Here is a 21,653-nt window from a genome sequence, read left to right on the forward strand (position 1 = left end):
CTCACTCCATACCTGCCAAGGATTGGCTCTGCTCCCTGCTTCTCATCCCTGTCCTAGTTCTTCCTCACCTATTTCCATTTCCCACCACTGATCCTTCTCTCCAGTAAGATGCTATTCAACCTGATGAAATATAAAGAGTAGCACCACCCTGGAAGTCAGGATACCTTAGTTTTAGCTCCTGCTCTACCATTATCTAGCTGTGTGACCTTGGGCATGACTTAACCTTTGCTCTTCAGTCTGAACAGTCTTTAAGAATTGGTTTGGAGGGGAAAGGAAGGGATAGACAAGATCCAAGGCCTTTGAACTGTTTTTTGGAAATGGATTATTTTCTTCAAACAAAATTTGATGCAGAGTCCCAAATATACGTACAGAATAAAATGCTGCTGTTCTTGTTTGAAAGGAAGTGGGGTGCTTGGAGCCACATGCTCAGGCCCACTTTGCCCCCTCTCAGGAACCCTCGAAAAAACTTACAGGACTTATAGGACTCTTGGGGCTCTACCAAGTCTCTCTTATGTTACATTTCAGTCCTTGTGAAACTCTGTATGTTTCATCAGTTCACTTTTTCAGAAAGTTCACCTGCTTGGGGTAAAGGTCATGAAGTGGAGAATGTGGGGCTCAGTAACTAGCAATAGTAGAAAACATCATTGATTGGCTTACAGAATTTACTCTGTTCTAAGCATCTTACACACATACTCATCTGAAAAATCACAACAACCTTGTGAGGTAGATCTGTTATTATCTTAAGATTCTGAAACCTGCCAGCTTGACTCTCAACCTTTGACTTGAGACCAGTTGCCCAAGATGGAAGGTTATACTTTTCACAGTTTACCACCATAAGCAGTCTTTCAGAGTGATTTCTAGCTAGAGACCCACTCTTGGAAAAAGTCAGAACCTGCCCATTAGCATACACTGCCACAGGGTGCAGAGTACCTTCACTGGATTCATCTCATTTCCTCCTAAAAATAGTCCTATGCAGTAGTCCAGTCATATCATCACCATTATACAGATGAGAAAAACTGAGGTGTAGGGGAAATCAAGAGATCTGTTCAAGGTCACACATCCCATAAGACTCTGAATACCACCATCAAGAATAATAAGCCTTTTATGTGAAAAGCATTTTAGAACTTCAGTGTCATTATTGCATTCTGCCTCCTGGAGTTCAGTGCACTTTTTCACCATGCTTTAATCTTGGAGTGCTGGTGGTACAGAATCTGCCTTCTACTCTCAGACAACACCACAGTGTCTTTATCCCTCATAACAAACTTATGAATTAAGTAATGATATTATCCCCATTTTACAAATTAGTTAACTGAGATACGGAGAGGCTAAGTCTTGCCCAAAGTCACACAGCTAGTCAGCGATAGAGCCGGAGTTACAAATGAGGCAGCCTGACTCCAGAATATTTGCTCTTAACTACTGCTCTATACATATGTAAGGAAACTAAAAGCCAAAGGGAAAGGTGTCCCTGAGGCCCCACAGTGAGCTCCCCTGACTCACAATCCAGTATTCCTCTGACCTTCTAATCCTAAAGTTATACAGTAAGGCCCCTTGACTCTAATCCTAGTAGATGGAAAGATGGCTGGCATGATTTAAGCTACAGGCCACAAACCGGCTTTCCCAGAGCCAGAATTCACCTGCAGAATTCTGTTTGTCCAGCACAGTGTTTGTTTAGAAAATTGACATAGACTGCCCCTAGGCAGGGCATCAATCACTGTCATTGTCCCCAGCCCTCCCTATTTATATTTGCCAGGCTTTTTTACTCATTTGTGTGTATGCCTGACTTGTGAAGGTATTTGAGTTTATGACTTTTAGATTTAAGCATTGCAATATATAAGCACTGCACATACACACATACTCACATGCATTCACAAAAATATAGCCTAGTCTAGCTTCACAAAGAATTTGTAGCCCTACACCAAACACACCTTTATGTTTACTTAGTGTTTAGAATTAGATTTAAGATCAGAATTTAGTTTCACAGGCATTCATGTGTGGAAGAACCTCAGTTATTGTTTTTTGTTTCATACTGTCTCACCCTTGCCTTCCCTGCTGTGTCTGGACTCCTGTCAATCCTGCTTTCTGCCATTCTTCATGCCTGAGTTAGGGCCCCTGCAAGCCATTCACTAGTTAATCTTTAGGAATGGATGGAGAGTGGAAACCAGTTTGGAGGGTTCACTGTGTCCCAAGCATCCTCTCATTTAGTACTCATAAGTGTCCTAAGAGATAGGTGGCAGCACATTCATTTTATAAATGAGGAAACTAAATCTCAGAGAAGCTAAACAAAGACCTCAAAGTCATTAAGGTAGTAATTAACGGAGCTGGGATTTGAATGCAAGATTGTTGGACTACAGAGCCTATTCTTTTGCCCTACACCACAGTTCCTTACAAGGAAGATGTATTCGTTTTCTATTACTGCATAACACATTGCCACAAATTTAGCAGCTTCAAACATTTATCAGCTCACTGTTTTGTAAGTCAGAAGTCTGGCACAGCATGGCTAGATTCTCAGTTCAGGGTCTCTGAAGGATGAAACTGATGTGTTTACCAGGATGCATTCTAATCTGAAGCTCAGGGTTCTTTTCCAAGCTCATGTAATTATTGCAGGATTCAGTTATTTGTGGTTGTAGGACTAAGGCTCCGACTTCCTTTCTGGCTACCAGCCAAGGGCCATTCTCAGCCACTGGAGGCTGCCCTCTATCCTTGTCATGTGGACCCCCAACACCTTCAAAGCCAGCAACAGAGACTCTTCCTTGTGTTGAATGTTTCTCACTCTACGGATGTCTTTCCTGGAGGATCCCAGTCCCGTAAGGGCTCACCTGATGAGGTCAGGTACATCAAGAATAACCACCCTTCAAATTCAACTGAATTAGCACCTTCATTACATCTACCTAGTCTTTTTACAACAGCATCTAGGTTAGTGCTTGACTGAATGACTGGAAGGAAGGATGTGTAAGCTAAGGTCTCAGAATCTCGGGGGCCGTCTTAGAAGTCAGCCTACTACAGATGTTGATTCTTTTCATGTGTCACATTTCATAGTGAGATAGGGAGAACAGAAACATCACATCCTTGACCTTAGGTAGAGGGATTCAAACTTTCTAAGACTTTGGAAACTTCATGCCACTTTCACCTTTCCCTTGATCATGGTTGAGAAGGCCTCTATCTTGGAGTGGCCAGGAGTGAGACTGGAACAGTACCTAAAGGTTAAAGACGCTAAAGAAGTTACAGATTGGTTACATCTGCTCCTCCCTAGGAATGATCCATGGAACCTGATTTGAAATTTTTTTGTCTGGTGCTATAGAGATAGCTCCCACAGGGGTCTAATGCCCCAGGGCTGAAAAGTTAGTTCCCCATAGGATCCAGGCATGATATCAGGCCAGGTGTTACAATCTCCTAAAGAGGAGGTATGGACTGGAAAGCCCTTTGCCAGTGGCCCTTTCTTGTCACTGCTCTGACCCAAGACTAACAGGGCAGAGATAGTGAACAACTCACATACTATTAAAACTATCCACTTATACTGCCCCCTTTCTCCTTGCTTTATCACTCCATTTAAGTAAGCCAATGAGTCTCTGCCTTGACACAGTGGCAAGCTGACCTGTATCTTATATGAAAGAATTAGATTTGACTCTGGGGCTCAGGTGCAGAGGGCAGGAGGGGAATAGGGGTGGCCTTCATGGAAGAAAACAAGTCCTTGGATACTGAGTAACAGCTGAGACTAGCAAGCCTCATTGTCCAGGATTCCAAGTCGTCTAGCAACATCCTGGTCTCTGCTGCAGAGAGAACAGAGGATCCCCCAGCAGAATGAATGGAGTCTGATTTCAATTACGTTCAGTATAGTCACTCTCTTTAGGCAGAGAAGCCAGAACACCTGGTGCAGCTAAGGCCACTGTGGTCACAGGGACAAGCACACTACCTGGGTCCTGGAGGCAAGTGGGAATGCAGCTTCTCTTCCTTAAGCAGATGCCATATAGGCCTGGGGAGGAGGATGTGAGAATACCAGCCAAGTTCTCATTGGCACTATACGGAGAAAGGGGAATTATTTCATCTTGATGGATTCTTCCCACCGTCTCTGCACATATTGATCTTACTTGTAATGAGTTTGCTTAGGTTCACAAGTCATCATCCCAGGGAGATCTGAGTCATTGGTGGGAAAGTCGAGGTGACAGATTATATCTCACTGATCTCACTGTCACCAATTGCTCTGTGTGTCCCTCCACCTTTTGAAAAAGTCCATGGATTCATTTGTGTATAATTCATTTGGATTCATTTCTTCTTTATCAATAGCTTTAGTGGGGTATTGCAAATGGGAAAGTTGCCCCAGAGAACAGTGTACATTTACAGCGTTATTCAATAGAACTTTCTGAGATGATGAAAATTTTCTATATCTTATGTTGTCCAATATAATACAGCCGCTAACTACATGTAGCTTTTGAACACTGGAAATGTGGCTAGTGAGACTGAGGGATTATATTTTTAATTTTTAAATGTTGTAATTAATTTAATTTTTAAAAATTTTTGCTTTCTATTTTATAGTTCAATAATTCAACTAAACTTACGTAGCCCACGTGTGGCTAGTTGGCTACTATACTGGACAGTACAAGTCTAGAAGGATCTCAGAGAGACACATGCTGAGATACAGCAGGAATAAGTTAGTCAAAAAGAGAGCCAACATAACATAGGGAATTCTGGATTGGGAATTAGAGCCCTGGTTCTAATCTAAGCTCTGCCACTAGGTGACCTTGCCCTCTCTGGCTTCAGCCTCCCCATCTTTAACTTGAAAAGTTAAACTAACTAACGTCGAAAGTCCCAAAATGGTGTCTATGGACTGAATTCAATTTTGGGATACACAAGTTTCAGGAATTTTTAAAAAATCTATTAATGCCTTCTAGGTGTGTGTATGCACGCTTGCAGGCATGTGCCCATGCACAAGCATGGGAAGGCAGTAAGGCATTCATTCCAATTCACCAGTGTACTAACCATTCACATACACACACACACACACGCACACACACATGCACACACACCCTACTGTATTGCCTATGTAGACCCTGAAGGTCTTTGAATCTGTCACCATTGGATAAGATAATTTCTAAGGACCCTTCCTGTTTTGTCATGCTGAAAATCTTTAAGCCACTATAGTGTCCCAAATCTATTTCAGTTTGGGCAGATGACTGAAGTATTCTTATAGCCTCCTGTCTATTCCCTTCTGGATTTGATACTAGTTACGAAGTTTTGAGTCAAGGGTGAAGAAGGGAGGCAGGGATGATATAACCCCAGCCCCACTCCTCAACTCTGCTTTCGAGTTAGAAGTAGGGTTCAGGGCTTCAGATTCCTTGGGGAGGCAGTAGAGAGAATATGGGCTTTATAATCAGAAGATGAGGTTCAGATGATTGGGTTCTCACTTTTTTGATAGCTGTGTTACCTCAGTTTATTCATTTGTAAAATAGGGATAAGAAATATCTTTAACCTCCTAAGATCATGTGGAATTAAGTGATGTAATGTGATGAAGCGAGGCACGAAGAAGGCCCTGAAAAAATTAGTAGTTACCCTTAAGGGGACTAAATGGTCTGGCAACTCCTGAGCTCAAAGCTAGAAAGGTCCAATAATGGGGAAGATGGGGTCTTTCTGTAGGAACTGTAGCAGGGGAGCAGATCCTGTAGGCCACCAGTCTGTGGAGCTGTGTCCAAGAACTCATGTTTGCAATAAGTTCACCAAATGACAAGTTATTGTGGGGTCCAGGCCTCTAACTCAAGAAGATGGTCTTGGCCCAGATCATACCTTGCAGCCTGTGCCTTTGATGGGATGTGGGTGTTGGCAGTGGCTATGCATATCTGCTTATTACTGGCTGTGCCAAAGCCCTGCAGAAATGATTGTTGGACAAAGTCATCTTGCACTCAGGGCTGGTTTTCCAGGCTTCCTTGTTATTTTCCCCTGAGTTCTTCTGTGTTCCTCTTGCAACACCAACCCCACTATTTTCCTCTTCCCTACCCTAGTTGTTGGTCCAGACACGTAATCCATTATTGCAGTGATTTATTGAGTGACGCCATGACTGGAGTTTGCATTGAAGGACTTCTTTTTCTAATTAGAACTAAAAGTCAGTTCCAGGCTGGGTGTGGTGGCTCACGCCTGTAATCCCAGCACTTTGGGAGGCCGAGATGGGAGGATTGCTTAAGGCCAGGAGTTTGAGTCCAGCCTGGACAACATAGTGAGATCCCATCTCTACAAAAAATGTTAACCAGGAGTGGTACTGTACACCTCTGGTCCCAGCTACTTGGGAAACCGAGCAGGGAGAATTGCTCGAGCCCAGGAAGTTGAGGCTACAGTGAGCTTTGATAGTGCCACTGCTCTCCAGCTTGGGTGACAGAGGAAGATCCTCCTTCAACAAATAAATAAAAACTAAAAAAAAATGTCAGTTCAAGGTTGTATCTTTTTTCACAGAAGCCAGACGCAGATGAGCAGTAGGTTTTCTTGTATTCATCGATTTAAATTGACAATAAAATTCTCTCTTTGGTTTCTACCTTTCTTATTTATTATTATTATGTTAAAGGGATTAAAGTGGTTTATGGTCTTTCTTGGTGCAACTGCTTATGCTAGACCTCAGAATTATGACCTTTTCAATTATTTATATTTCTGTCTATATAAATACTGGAAAAAATAGTACAAAGTAAACATCGAGATGCCTAAGGACCTCTAAATTGTGTGTGTGAGCACATGGGGAAGACGGTTCTTAAGGTTTGAGTTTTGGATTATTGTGGTTGTCTTAAATAATGTTATTTCTTTCCAATGGCTGTCTCCTAGCATGGTTCCCATTTTACAGACTGATGGTAGAGGCAGAAAGATTCTCTCACTTCTTTGATACTATTGAGGATTTCAACCTTTCATCGTTCCTCTCCCCTTTGCTAAAAAATAAAAAAATCAATATGTATGTTATAGTGCATTTTTTTTATTTTATTACTATTATACTTTAAGTTTTAGGGTACATGTGCACAAAGTTAGGTTTCTTATATATGTATCCATGTGCCATGTTGGTGTGCTGCACCCATTAACTCGTCATTTAGCATTAGGTATATCTCCTAATGCTGTCCCTCCCCCCAACCCCCACCCCACAACAGTCCCCGGTGTGTGATGTTCCCCTTCCTGTGTCCATGTGTTCTCATTGTTCAATTCCCACCTATGAGTGAGAACATGTGGTGTTTGGCTTTTTGTCCTTGTGATAGTTTGCTGAGAATGATGATTTCCAGTTTCATCCATGTCCCTACAAAGGACATGAACTCATCATTTTTTATGGCTGCATAGTATTCCATGATGTATATGTACCACATTTTCTTAATCCAGTCTATCGTTGTTGGACATTTGGGTTGGTTCCAAGTCTTTGCTATTGTGAATAGTGCCGAAATAAACATACGTGTTCATGTGTCTTTATAGTAGCATGATTTATAATCTTTTGGGTATATACCCAGTAATGGGATGGTTAGGTCAAATGGTATTTCTAGTTCTAGATCCTTAGGAATTGCCACACTGACTTCCACAATGGTTGAACTAGTTTACAGTCCCACCAACAGTGTAAAAGTGTTCCTATGTCTCCACATCCTCTCCAGCACCTGTTGTTTCCTGACTTTTTAATGATTGCCATTCTAACTGGTGTGAGATGGTATCTCATTGTGGTTCTGATTTGCATTTCTCTGACGGCCAGTGATGATGAGCATTTTTTCATGTGTTTTTTGGCTGCATAAATGTCTTCTTTTGAGAAGTGCCTGTTCATGTCCTTCGCCCACTTTTTGATGGGGTTGTTTGTTTATTTCTTGTAAATTTGTTTGAGTTCATTGTAGATTCTGGATACTAGCCCTTTGTCAGATGAGTAGGTTGCAAAAACTTTCTCCCATTCTGTAGGTTGCCTGTTCACTCTGATGGTAGTTTCCTTTGCCGTGCAGAAGCTCTTTAGTTTAATTAGATCCCATTTGTCAATTTTGGTTTTTGTTGCCATTGCTTTTGGTGTTTTAGACATGAAGTCCTTGCCCATACCTATGTCCTGAATGGTATTGCCTAGGTTTTCTTCTAGGGTTTTTATGGTTTTAAGTCTAACATGTAAGTCATTAATCCATCTTGAATTAATTTTTGTATAAGGTGTAAGGAAGGGATCCAGTTTCAGCTTTCTACATATGGCTGGCCAGTTTTCCCAGCACCATTTATTAAATAGGGAATCCTTTCCCCATTGCTTGTTTTTGTCACGTTTGTCAAAGATCACATAGTTGTAGATATGCAGCATTTTTTCTGAGGGCTCTGTTCTGTTCCACTGGTCTATATCTCTGTTTTGGTGCCAGTACCATGCTGTTTTGGTTACTGTAGCCTTGTAGTATAGTTTGAAGTCAGGTAGCATGATGCCTCCAGCTTTGTTTTTTTGGCTTAGGATTGCCTTGGCCATGCGGGCTCTTTTTTGGTTCCATATGGACATTAAAGTAGTTTTTTCCAATTCTGTGAAGAAAGTCATTGGTAGCTTGATGGGGATGGCATTGAATCTATAAATAACCTTGGGCAGTATGGCCATTTTCACGATATTGATTCTTCCTACCCATGAGCATGGAATGTTCTTCCATTTGTTTGTATCCTCTTTTATTTCATTGAGCAGTGGTTTGTAGTTCTCCTTGAAGAGGTCCTTCACATCCCTTGTAAGCTCGATTCCTAGGTATTTTATTGTCTTTGAAGCAATTATGAATGGGAGTTCACTCATGATTTGGCTCTCTGTCTTTTATTGGTGTATAAGAATGATTGTGATTTTTGCACATTGATTTTGTATCCTGACACTTTGCTGAAGTTGCTTATCGGCTTAAGGAGATTTTGGGCTGAGACAATGGGGTTTTCTAGATATACAATCATGTCATCTGCAAACAGGGACAATTTGACTTCCTCTTTTCCTAATCGAATACCCTTTATTTCCTTCTCCTGCCTGACTGCCCTGGCCAGAACTTCCAACACTATGTTGAATAGGAGTGGTGAGAGAGGGCATCCCTGTCTTGTGCCAGTTTTCAAAGGGAATGCTTCCAGTTTTTGCCCATTCAGTATGATATTGGCTGTGAGTTTGTCATACATAGCTCTTATTATTTTGAGATACATCCCATGAATACCTATTTTATTGAGAGTTTTTAGCATGAAGCGTTGTTGAATTTTGTCAAAGGCCGTTTCTGCATCTATTGAGATAATCATGTGTTTTTTATCTTTGGTTCCGTTTGTATGCTGGATTACATTTATTGATTTGCATATGTGGAACCAGCCTTGCATCCCAGGGATGAAGCCCACTTGATCATGGTGGATAAGCTTTTTGATGTGTTGCTGGATTCGGTTTGCCAATATTTTATTGAGGATTTTTGCATCGATGTTCATCAAGGATATTGGTCTAAAATTCTCTTTTTTTGTTGTGTCTCTGCCAGGCTTTGCTATCAGGATGATGCTGGCCTCATAAAATGAGTTAGGGAGGATTCCCTCTTTTTCTAGTGATTGGAATAGTTTCAGACGGAATGGTACCAGCTCCTCCTTGTACCTCTGGTAGAATTCGGCTGTGAAATCCATCTGGTCCTGGACTTTTTTTGTTGGTAAGCTATTAATTATTGCCTCAATTTCAGAGCCTGTTATTGGTCTATTCAGAGATTCAATTCTTCCTGGTTTAGTCTTTGGAGGGTGTATGTGTCCAGGAATGTATCCATTTCTTCTAGATTTTCTAGTTTATTTGCATAGAGGTGTTTATAGTATTCTCTGATGGTGGTTTGTATTTCTGTAGGATCGGTGGTGATCTCCCCTTTATCATTTTTATTGCATCTATTTGATTCTTCTCTCTTTTCTTCTTTATTCGTCTTGCCAGCAGTCTATCAATTTTGTTGATCTTTTCAAAAAACCAGCTCCTGGATTCGTTGATTTTTTTGAAGGGTTTTTGTGTCTCTATCTCCTTCAATTCTGCTCTGATCTTGGTTATTTCTTGCCTTCTGCTAGCTTTTGAATGTGTTTGCTCTTCCTTCTCTAGTTCTTTTAATTGTGATGTTAGGGTGTCAATTTTAGATCTTTCCTGCTTTCTCTTGTGGGAATTCGGTGCTATAAATTTCCCTCTACACACTGCTTTAAATGTGTCCCAGAGATTCTGGTATGTTGTGTCTTTGTTCTCATTGGTTTCAAGGAACATCTTTATATCTGCTTTCATTTCATTATGTACCCTGTAGCCAGTAGTCATTCAGGAGCAGGTTGTTCTGTTTCCATGTAGTAGAGTGGTTTTGAGTGAGTTTCTTAATCCTGAGTTCTAGTTTGATTGCACTGTGGTCTGAGAGACAGTTTGTTATATCTGTTCTTTTACATTTGCTGAGGAGTGCTTTACTTCCAACTAAGTGGTCAATTTTGGAATAAGTGCAATGTGGTGCTGAGAAGAATGTATATTCTGTTGATTTGGGGTGGAGAGTTCTGTAGATGTCTATTAGGGCCACTGGTGCAGAGCTGAGTTCAATTCCTGGATATCCTTGTTAACTTTCTGTCTTGTTGATCTGTCTAATGTTGGCAGTGGGGTGTTAAATTCTCCCATTATTATTGTGTGGGAGTCTAAGTCTCTCTGTAGGTCTCTAAGTACTTGCTTTATAATCTGGTTGCATATTTATTTAGGATAGTTAGCTCTTCTTGTTGAATTGATCCCTTTACCATTATATAATGGCCTTCTTTGTCTCTTTTGATCTTTGTTGGTTTAAAGTCTGTTTTATCAGAGACCAGGATTGCAACCCCTGCCTCTTTTTGTTTTCCATTTGCTTCGTAGATCTTCCTCCATCCCTTTATTTTGAGCCTATATGTGTCTGTGCACATGAGATGGGTTTCCTGAATACAGCACACTGAGGGGTCTTGACTCTTTATCCAATTTTACAGTCTGTGTCTTTTATTTGGAGCATTTAGGTTAATATTTACATTTAAGGTTAATATTGTTATGTGTGAATTTGATCCTGTCATTGTGATGTTAGCTGGTTATTTTGCTCGTCAGTTGATGCAGTTTCTTCCTAGCATCGATGGTCTTTACAATTTGGCATGTTTTTGCAGAGGGTGGTACGAGTTGTTCCTTTCCATGTTTAGTGCTTCCTTCAGGAGCTCTTTTAGGGCAGGCCTGGTGGTGACAAAATCTCTCAGCATTTGCTTGTTTGTAAAGTATTTTATTTCTCCTTCACTTATGAAGCTTAGTTTGGCTGGATATGAAATTCTGGGTTGAAAATTCTTTTTTTTAAGAATGTTGAATATTGGCCCCACTCTCTTCTGGCTTGTAGAGTTTCTGCCGAGAAATCCACTGTTAGTCTGATGGGCTTCCCTTTGTGGGTAACCTGACCTTTCTCTCTGGCTGCCCTTAACATTTTTTCCTTCATTTCAACTTTGGTGAATCTGATAATTATGTGTCTCAGAGTTGCTCTTCTCGAGGAGTATCTTTGTGGTGTTCTCTGTATTTCCTGAATGTGAATGTTGGCCTGCCTTGCTAGGTTGGGGAAGTTCTCCTTAATAATATCCTGCAGAGTGTTTTCCAACTTGGTTCCATTCTCCCTGTCACTTTCAGGCACACCAATCAGATGTAGATTTGGTCTTTTCACATAGTCCCATATTTCTTGGAGGCTTTGTTCATTTCTTTTTGCTCTTTTTTCTCTAAACTTCTCTTCTCACTTCATTTTATTCATTTGATCTTCCATCACTGATTCCCTTTCTTCCAGTTGATCAAATCAGCTACTGAAGCTTGTGCATTTGTCATATAGTTCTCATGCCATGGTTTTCAGCTCCATCAGGTCATTTAAGGCCTTCTCTACATTGGTTATTCTAGTTAGCCATTCGTCTAATCTTTTTTCAAGGTATTTAACTTCTTTGCGATGGGTTTGAACTTCCTCCTTTAACTCGGAGAAGTTTGGTCATCTGAAGCCTTCTTCTCTCAACTCATCAAATTCATTCTCCGTCCAGCTTTGTTCTGTTACTGGTGAGGAGCTGTGTTCCTTTGGAGGAGGAGGGGCACTCTGATTTTTAGAATGTCTCAGTTTTTCTGCTCTGTTTTTCCCCATCTTTGTGGTTTTATCTACCCTTGGTCTTTGATGATGGTGACATACAGATGGGGTTTTGGTGTGGATGGCCTTTCTTTTTGTTAGTTTTCTTTCTAACAGTCAGGACCCTCAGCTGCAGGTCTGTTGGAGTTTGCTGGAGGTCCACTCCAGACCCTGTTTGCTTGGGTGTCAGCAACAGAGGCTGCAGAACAGCAAATATTGCTGAGCAGCAAATGTTGCTGCCTACTCATTCCTCTGGAAGTTTCATCTCAGAGGGTTACCTAGCCATGTGAGGTATCAGTCTGCCCCTACTGGTGGGTGTCTCCCAGTTAGACTACTCAGGAGTCAGGGACCCACTTGAGGAAGCAGTCTGTCCGTTCTCAGATCTCCAGCTGTGTGCTGGGAGAACCACTACTTTCTTCAAAGCTGTCAGACAGGGACATTTAAGTCTGCAGAGGTTTCTGCTGCCTTTTTTTTGACTATGTCCTGCCCCCAGAGGTGGAGTCTACAGAGGCACGCAGGCCTCCTTGAGTTGCGGTGGGCTCCACCCAGTTCGAGCTTCCTAGCCCCTTTGTTTACCTACTCAAACCTCAGCAATGGCGGGCGCCACTCCCCCAGCCTCACTGCCACCTTGGAGTTTGATCTCAGACTGCTGTGCTAGCAATGAGCGAGGCTATGTGGGCATGGGACCCTCCGAGCCTGGTGTGGGATATAATCTCCTGGTGTGCTGTTTGCTAAGACCATTGGAAAAGCGCAGTATTAGGGTGGGAGTGACCCGATTTTCCAGGTGCCATCTGTCACAGCTTTGCTTGGCTAGGAAAGGGAATTTCCTGACCCTTTGTTCTTCCCAGGTGAGGCGATGCCTCACCCTGCTTCGGCTCACACTTAGTGTGCTGCACCCACTGTCCTGCACCCACTGTCCGACAAGCCCCAGTGAGATGAACCCGGTACCTCAGTCGGAAATGCAGAAATCACTCATCTTCTGTGTCACTCACGCTGGGAGCTGTAGACTGGAGCTGTTCTTATTCGGCCATCTTATTAATCGTGCATGTTCAACTTTGGGCAACTATGTGTATTCAATGGGAAATGGAATACCATAAAATTACCATATGTTGAACCCAAAATGATAGGATAGAATTTGATAGTCTGAGGATGGAAAGGACCTTCAAGGCCACTTTTAAAGACCCCATTCCCATATGATGCTCGAATTCTTAACCACTGTGTGTCTAGTATTTTCTCATTTCCAGTGATATGTGTGCCTGCCAACCTTTCTGTCTCCAAGAGCTTTAACTATCAAAATGTGTGTGTGTGTGTTTGTGTGCATGTGTGTGTGAGTGTGCGTGTGTGTGTGAGTGTGCGTATGTGTGTGTGTTTAGAGAGAGAGAGAGACAGAAATAGAAGGAGAGATTAAAATACAATTCACTGTTCTTTCTGGGACCCAAAGAACAAATCTAGTCATTCTCCACTTCTAGTCTCTTTCCCTAGCAATCAGCTAGACATGCTAAACATAGACACACGTATATTACTCCTTTGATTTACAACATTCAGTATTTGTCTATCACTTATAAGATAAAACACAAACTTAGTTTATATTTTTTTTTTTTTAGGGACAGTGTTTTACAATGTCACCCACGCTAGAGCATCAGTGGCACTATCATAGCCCACTGCAGCCTGGAACCCCTGGGCTCAAGCAATCCTTCCACCTCTGCCTCCTGAGTAGCAGAGACTACAGATGTGCATCACCAGATCCAGCTAATTTGGTTTTTTACTATTTTTTTGTGGAGATGGTGTATTGTCTTGTGGTGTTGCTCAGGCTGATCTTGAGCTCCTGGCCTCAAGCACTCCTTCCATCTCAGCCTCCCAAAATGCTGGGATTATAGGCATGAACCACCTTACCCAGCCAAATTTCTTAATATGATATACATGCTCCTTTAAAATCAAGCACCATCTTTGCTTTCAACCTCATTATTAACCACTTTCCCATATATGCAACATATGTTTCAGCCATACTAGTGTCTAGTTGTTCCTCGACCACTCCTTGGTGCTTTTGTTTATGCCCTTTCTGCCCACCTTTGCCTGGTGAAATCCTCATCAGTCTTCAAATTCTAGGTCAAATACTATCTTCCATATAAAGCATTTTCTAAACCCACCTGTGTAAAAAGATTAGCATTTTCCTATTTTGTTGATACCTCCATTGCAGCATTTTCCAGTCCGACGTTTTCTAGAATTGATTGTGGCCAGCCTACCAGACTGGGCCAGGGCCTGTGTCTTTTCTGTCACCCAGAAGCAAAGGTCTAACAATGGATATCTGCTGAATGAATGAATGAAAATGAATCATTAATATATTAGTAAATGAGTTAATTAAAGTTCCAGGTATGAATACTGAAGGCTGCATTCAGGCAGAGCTGAATCCAAGGATATGCTAGGTTGGTCTGGCACAAGAATCAGAGTTTTCCTCTGCAGGCTATGAAAAATTGGGGTTTAGCAGGTATTTGGGATGATGAATTATACATTTAACCAGTGTTGAATGAGCACTTGTCCTTAAGGAGTTTAGAGACTGTGACCAGGGAGAATGATGACTTTCTTCGCTAGGGAAGTTTTTCTAAAAAGGTAGTTACATTGTGTGTTTTTGACCACTGATGATAAATTCAAGTTTCTCTTCCTTCCCAATAGCCCGGAAACTGAAGAAACTTGGTAATCTGAAACTACAGGAGGAAGGAGAGGCTTCCAGCACCACCAGCCCCACTGAGGAGACAACACAGAAGCTGACAGTGTCACACATTGAAGGCTATGAATGTCAGCCCATCTTTCTGAATGTCCTGGAAGCCATTGAGCCAGGTGTAGTGTGTGCTGGACACGACAACAACCAGCCCGACTCCTTTGCAGCCTTGCTCTCTAGCCTCAATGAACTGGGAGAGAGACAGCTTGTACATGTGGTCAAGTGGGCCAAGGCCTTGCCTGGTAAGGAAAAGGGAAGTGGGAGCATGAGATAAGGGGGATCATATTTAGTGAATGCTCCTATGGACCAGCCACCATGTCTGGTGCTTTTCTGCCCATGAACTCAGGCAGTCTTCATCATAACCCTGTGGGAGAGGGATTGTTATAAGTCTCACTTTAAACATACAGGAATCGAGACTCAGAAAACAAAGAGAAAGATAGTATTATAGGATGTCTTATGTGGCCCACATTGATGCACAGCAGTCATGCGTTCACATTCAACTCACAAAAATGGTCAGAAAATTTTCCATTAATCACAAATCACATAGACATACCCATATATGCCTTAGGATGCTCTTTTATATTTGCACACACAGGCTAACCCCAAAGATAATCTCTAGCTTGACTGACATTCTGTCTTCAATGTCATCTTTAGGAGCTATATCATGGGAACTCTCATAATGTGGTATGGTGGAAAGAACATGAGGTTGGGAATCAGAACACTTCGGGTCTACTCTTAGCTCTGCTAGTAACTTACTGTGTGATCCCTTCCCCTTCTGGGTCTCAATTTCTCTATCTGTATAATGTATAAAGCATGGTTTGTATCAAATTGATGGTTTTCAGTTTTTGCTTCAAGGAACGCTTTGTGCACCTTAAACTACCTAAGGAATCATAATGGGCGGAAAGATTAGGTAATAATGAAAGAATTACCAAGTATTGGTCTAACAGAAGTTGGATAACAGAAGTTCCTCAGTGACGGGGAACTCACTTCTTTCTTATGTGATCTGTTGTTTAAACAAGTCTGGTTATTAAAATATTACAGCTTAAGGAATTCTTAGAGATCCTCTATCCAATGATTTACAAACTTTCCTTTGGCAGCTAAGTGCTTTATTTCTCAAAAGAATTGTACACAGATACAAGTGGAGCTAGTTTATTTAAAGCCAGAGCCTGTAGCTTGGGCCTCACCAGTTCAGCCTCTTTCTCTCTATCCCAGGGAAGCCCTAGGTCACTCTTGCAAAATCTTAGGGCTCCAAGGAACACAGTTTGAAAACCAGTGAAGTATATGCCCTTTAAAGGTTCTCCTAATCCTGCAATTATGATTCAAAGACTCTTTTGAAATAACAACAACCAAACCTTCTCTTGTGGAGTCAAAGATTAACCTGCCTTTCAATAATAACTGCCATTCAGGTAGAAATTTATAGTGAACAGAGCAGTTTTGTATGTATTATCTGAATTGATTCTTATAGGAATCTTATAAAATGAGATTCTTTTTCTTATTTTACAGACCAAATAGGGAAGCTGTGAGAATGATGTGACTGGCCTATAGTTACATAGTCAGAAAATAGCAGGACCAGAACTTGAGCCCAGGTTCCCTCCTGATTCCAAATTCTCTCTTTATTCCACTCCACCTGTAGGCTGTAGCACCATTGCAGTTCTGTAGCTCTGGGCTTTACAGTGAGGGGCCAAGGCTTCATTGAAGGCCACTTGGGTCATACTGTGGGCTTGTTGCATTTGAAGACATTACATGTTGGCTGTCAAGTCTTAGATTTGTATTTCCAACTCACAGGGCCTGGTCACAGCCCTAACCATCTCTTATACCTTATCAGCTTGGGAAGCTGAGGTTGACTAGCCAATAAGAACACTGGGATGGAAACCCCAGGACTCTGACTGGATATGTTCTGTGCCAGAACAGAAGGTTCACACAGAGAGGAAAAATATAAAAAAGAAAAAGGAGAAGGTTGCTTTAATTCTTATCACTTTTTCATCTGGATATGTTGATATCATGTGTTTGACAGAGATTCAAAGTTTAATCTTCCCAAGCAGTTTCCAAACACTTATTTTATAGGCTACAGAGCTTTTTCATATATATGATCCCACTTAATCTTCGCAACAATTCTATGAATCACAGAGACTATTATTTCCATTTCACATGCCAAGGCTCAAAGAGGTTAACTAACTTGCTCCATTTGGTCACTTAACACATGGAACCAGAACTTGACCTAGACCTTCGGGTTTCTAAATTGGTTATCTTGACAATAACCTAGTGCAAAACACTATAGCAGAATTTGTATGACTTGGGATCACTGGGGCTTTCCTTGGCCCAACCGCCAAGCTGGAAAGCCCCCTCCCCTTACATTAACAAATCTGCAAGCCAATATCAGTTCACCATCTAGCTTGCCAGACTAAATGATCTCTGACCCCAAGTCTTTTAAAAGAATAGCTTCAAAAGAAAGCCAATTACCACATTCACAAGAACTGTTCTTCATATTATCTGTAATTACCTACAAGTTCAAGTAATTCGCTAATTCAATAGATTGAGTTCTCGACCTGTAAGATGAACTGTGCTAGGCCCCAATAAGATAAATTTTGTTGCAAGTTTTCTGTGACAGTAATGATGTATGAAAATTGCCTAGCAGAGTACCTGGCACATTAATAAATGATAACTGTTAATTTGGAGTGGGTGAGTAGACCGGGTGTGCACAGTATATTTAGAATCAAATTTATCTGGTTTGGAATCCTAGCTATGGACTAGTTCTGTGACCTTGAGCAAATCACATGTCTTCTCTGTGCTTCTGTGTCCTCATTTGTAAGATGATAGAATAATCGCTACCTTTCAAATTGTTGTCAACAAAAAGATTATGTATAAAGAGCACCTAGTAAGGTAGCCTGAAACATAGTTGATGCTCTGTAAATCGTGGTTTATTATTATGAAACTTGAATGCTAAGCCACTGCTTTCATGAAACTCAATTTTAGCTACCACTTGCCTTGCCTAGAAGCTCATGCATGGACCCCAAGGTGAAATTGTCTTCTCTGAAGACCTCGGCTGGCAGAGATACTACAGCAGCAAAGATTTCCAAACTGGCCTTTCTTTGGGCCCATTCTCCCAGACTAGACAGGAGACTACAAGTTTCTGCTGCACATGAAAAAAAATATGATGTCAATTGGATTCTAGTGAGAAAATAGAGTCTCAGAGAAACTGCTTCTGCTCCCTAGCCTGTTTAATGTGTTTCAAAACCTGAGAATGACTCCTCTCTGTTACTCCAGAACAGCCTAACACAGTGGCAAATGGGTGTTGAGTGAATGCATACTTAAGGAAATCTGTAGGATTGCAGCTACTCTTTCCTCCAGTAGTCCCTTGATAGTCATGTTGGCTACTTCAGAGATTGGGCATTAGAGAACAGAGTCAGGTATTATAATCAGATTAGACTCTAGGGAGATTAGCCAGCCATATTGCTGATATGTGCACAGTTACTGGGTTTGAGTGCTAAGCAGCTCTCATTAAGGATGGTTAATTAATATTATGGCCAAATTAAGCTTTCCCTTTTCTCTCCTCTTTGTTAGTTCGGTGGCATTTTAGGGAGAAAAAAATAAGCATCAGTATGGACAATTTGCTTGATACCTTTACAATTTAATTCTCATCCTACCATGTGCCTTCACATTCACACATTCCACCAGAAGACCAAGGTTCAGCAGCCAAAACTTTTCTTGCTCCCCACTGCCTCCTACCCAAGATATTCAGGGTTCAACCTCCCAGGCCTCTTCTCTAAGAGATCCTTGGTTGCTACATGGTTAGACCCTGCTTCTTATTTCCTACTGAGAAGGGTTAGTCCAAGGCATTCTGTGCTACAGAAGGGTTCCAGGCAGGAACTACTCGGATCTGAGGCTCCAGCCGGTCTGTCAGCGTGTCATTACAGTGAAGGTGGGAAGCACAGGCCTGGGAGCTAAGACTGCTAAGCTGAGGGACTCCAGAATCCCTGATACCTGGAAGGCCTAGGATCTAAAAGAAAAGAACAGGGAAATGGGGCTATATGAGTGGACAGGGACCAACCAAGCAGAACAATGTGTCTGGATAATGTAGACTTCAGATCTGATCCTACGGCTGACAAAAGCTGGTGACCTTGGTAGTTCCTGAGCTGTAACCTTCATCAGTGGAGTAGAAAAAACACTGGAGAAGATAATCAGAACACCTGGGTTCTAGTATTAGTTCAGCCACATATAAACCATATGACCTTGGGTAAGTCAGTTTATTTCTCTGGCCCTCATGTTCCTTGTTGGTAAAATAAGTGTCACATCACCTAACCTCTGGGATTATTGTGAGAGTTAAATTAGGTCATCAACAGGAAAGTGAGAAGTTTGATCTAAATTTGGGGAAGGATTCCTAATGAGGTATGATGACAAAATTTCAGATAATTCTGGATTTGTTGGTGAGAAGAGAGAATGTTGGTAGGGACGAGCTCTGAGGTGATGCCTTTATAACTTTAAGCATCCAACTGTTTCAAAACCTCCAGGAGAACATGGCCATGTCTGTTCTACCTGTGTATTATTGTAGAGGTAGCATCTGGGAGCCTCTGCTCTCTGAGCTTAAGGGAGGTAATTTGGAGATCATTTAATTCTCATTTTACAAAAGGAAAAAAAATTGAGGGTCTTTAGGCCATTTGTTTAGGTAATATTTCTTTTTCTTTCTTTCTTTTTTTTTTTTTTTTTTTTTTTTTGAGACAGAGTCTTGCTCTGTCACCCAGGCTGGAGTGCAGTGGCACGATCTCAGCTCACTGCAAGCTCCACCTCCCAGGTTTGCACCATTCTCCTGCCTCAGCCTCCCGAGTAGCTGGGACTACAGGTGCCCCACCACGCCCGGCTAATTTTTTTGTATTTTTAGTAGAGACGGGGTTTCACTGTGTTAGCCAGGATGGTCTTGATCTCCTGACATCGTGATCCGCCTGCCTCGGCCTCCCAAAGTGCTGGGATTACAGGCGTGAGCCACCGCGCCCGGCCTTAGGTAATATTTCTTAAGTGCCCACTCAAATACGTGGACTGTACTAAGTACTAGGGAGGTAAAGATAAATACGAAGATATGGTCCCTGTCTTCAAGAAGCTCCAAGTCTTGTGGGGGAGACAGACATGTATATACACAGACTTCAATGCTGTGTAATGAGTGCTATAATTGGGTGAGGCTACACAAGGTGCAATGAGAATGTAAAAGAAGAGTCTTTAAGCCTCCTTCTTGGATGAGTTGGAAAAGGCTTCACAGAAGAGGTAGCCTTTGAGTGAAGACTTGAAAGATGAGTAGGTGTTTACCGGATGAAAGGCCTGAGAAGGAGGAATGCATTCTAGGCAAAAGTAACTGCCTGTGCAGAGATAACAGAGATATAGAGGCATTTGAGAGGGCAAGTGGCAAGAGATCAGTCTAGGTAGGCAGGTCATAAAGGGCCTATTCATGTATAATGATGGCAGTAAGATGGGGATGGCAGTAGGGTGGGAAACTAGTAGGGCCAGGGTACCTATTGAGTAGAAAAGAATGGAGAGGAAGTGCCAGGCAGGAAGAGGGATGGACGCAAGAGAGGGAACATGAAAGTGGTGAACAGGAGGTGGTGGCTGTCAAGACATCTCCCTATACACTGTACACTGTATGTAATATCCATCTCCCAGGGTTGTTAGAAGGGTCAAGCTGGATCATAGCTGAAAAACAGCTTTGTAAAGTGAAAACTGCTGCTTATGTGGGAGAAATGATTGTTAAACTGCGTCTTCGGAAAGGTGGAGTGATCAAGAGCACAGACCTTGGAATCTGACTGCTTTGCTTTGTAACTTGGTCTGCCAATTACTAGCTGTATGATCTTGGACAAGTTCCTTAACCTGTCTCTGACTCACTTGTACTAGTTCACAGAATGGAGATAATAATAGTATCTACTTTACTCATTGTTGTGAATATTAAATGAGATAATATAAGTAAAGTGCTTAGAAAAGAGTTAAATATACCCCATAAATACATACAACTATCATGTACCCAAAATAATTTTTAATTTTTTAAAAAAACAGCAATCCAATAGAAATCAAAACAAAAAAAGAGTTCGCTCGTATAAGCAGTCAATAAGTGTTAGATTATTTTTCTCTTACGACTGACAATGCCCTTTTTGTCTCCATCATCATCTCATTTGAGCAGCTCAGTGAAGTAGGGAGGATAAGGAATATTATCCTCCTCACCATATAGTTTGTGCTTTTCCCCACCACTCCTTAGTGGCCAGCCTGGATGGTCCCTGGGGATCTTAGGGGATGCCCAAATGCCAGAGCATCTCTGCCCAACAGGGGCTCAGACTTAGCTTAGCCCGTCAGTACCCAGACTGACCACTGCCTCTGCCTCTTCTTCTCCAGGCTTCCGCAACTTACACGTGGATGACCAGATGGCTGTCATTCAGTACTCCTGGATGGGGCTCATGGTGTTTGCCATGGGCTGGCGATCCTTCACCAATGTCAACTCCAGGATGCTCTACTTCGCCCCTGATCTGGTTTTCAATGAGTAAGTGCTCCTGGGGCCCAGACCTCACTAAAATACAGCAGCTTGGCCAGACCCGGTTGGTGGTGATGGTGATGGGGTGACAGTGAAGCTTAGCTCATTTGACCTGCAGTTGTTGCAGTGGATGCCCCAGCCAGCCAATCCAGTATGAGGCGGCTTTGTCCTGGCTTTCAGCCAACAGGTAGGAGTCAAGGAAGATGGTGCTGAGACTACCCCTTACACACCCAAGAACCAATCCTGGTCATGTTTCTGGTCTGCTTTGCAGCTTATCTCAGAACCACATGGAAAGATTCCTCCCCTTCACATATAAAAGAGGCAGCAAGACTCTGGCTTTAAGGGCTGAAGTTTCTTGGGTTCTTTTGCTACCACCAAAGGCTACTGCTAGTCACCATTTGCTGAG

The 21,653-nt window shown here is 42.0% G+C and overlaps 1 protein-coding gene across 1 annotated transcript in view; it reads left to right on the forward strand.

The window, feature by feature from the left end:
* AR (androgen receptor) overlaps positions 1 to 21,653 on the forward strand; it is a 168,249-nt gene that overhangs the window by 140,566 nt on the left and 6,030 nt on the right. The window contains exons 4-5 of the mRNA XM_030807424.1: positions 14,700 to 14,987; positions 21,112 to 21,256. Of these exons, the coding sequence (XP_030663284.1) occupies positions 14,700 to 14,987; positions 21,112 to 21,256 (433 nt within the window). The remainder of the gene's footprint in view (positions 1 to 14,699; positions 14,988 to 21,111; positions 21,257 to 21,653) is intronic.

Source organism: Nomascus leucogenys, chromosome X (assembly GCF_006542625.1).
Source record: "Nomascus leucogenys isolate Asia chromosome X, Asia_NLE_v1, whole genome shotgun sequence".
Lineage (NCBI taxonomy): Eukaryota > Metazoa > Chordata > Mammalia > Primates > Hylobatidae > Nomascus > Nomascus leucogenys.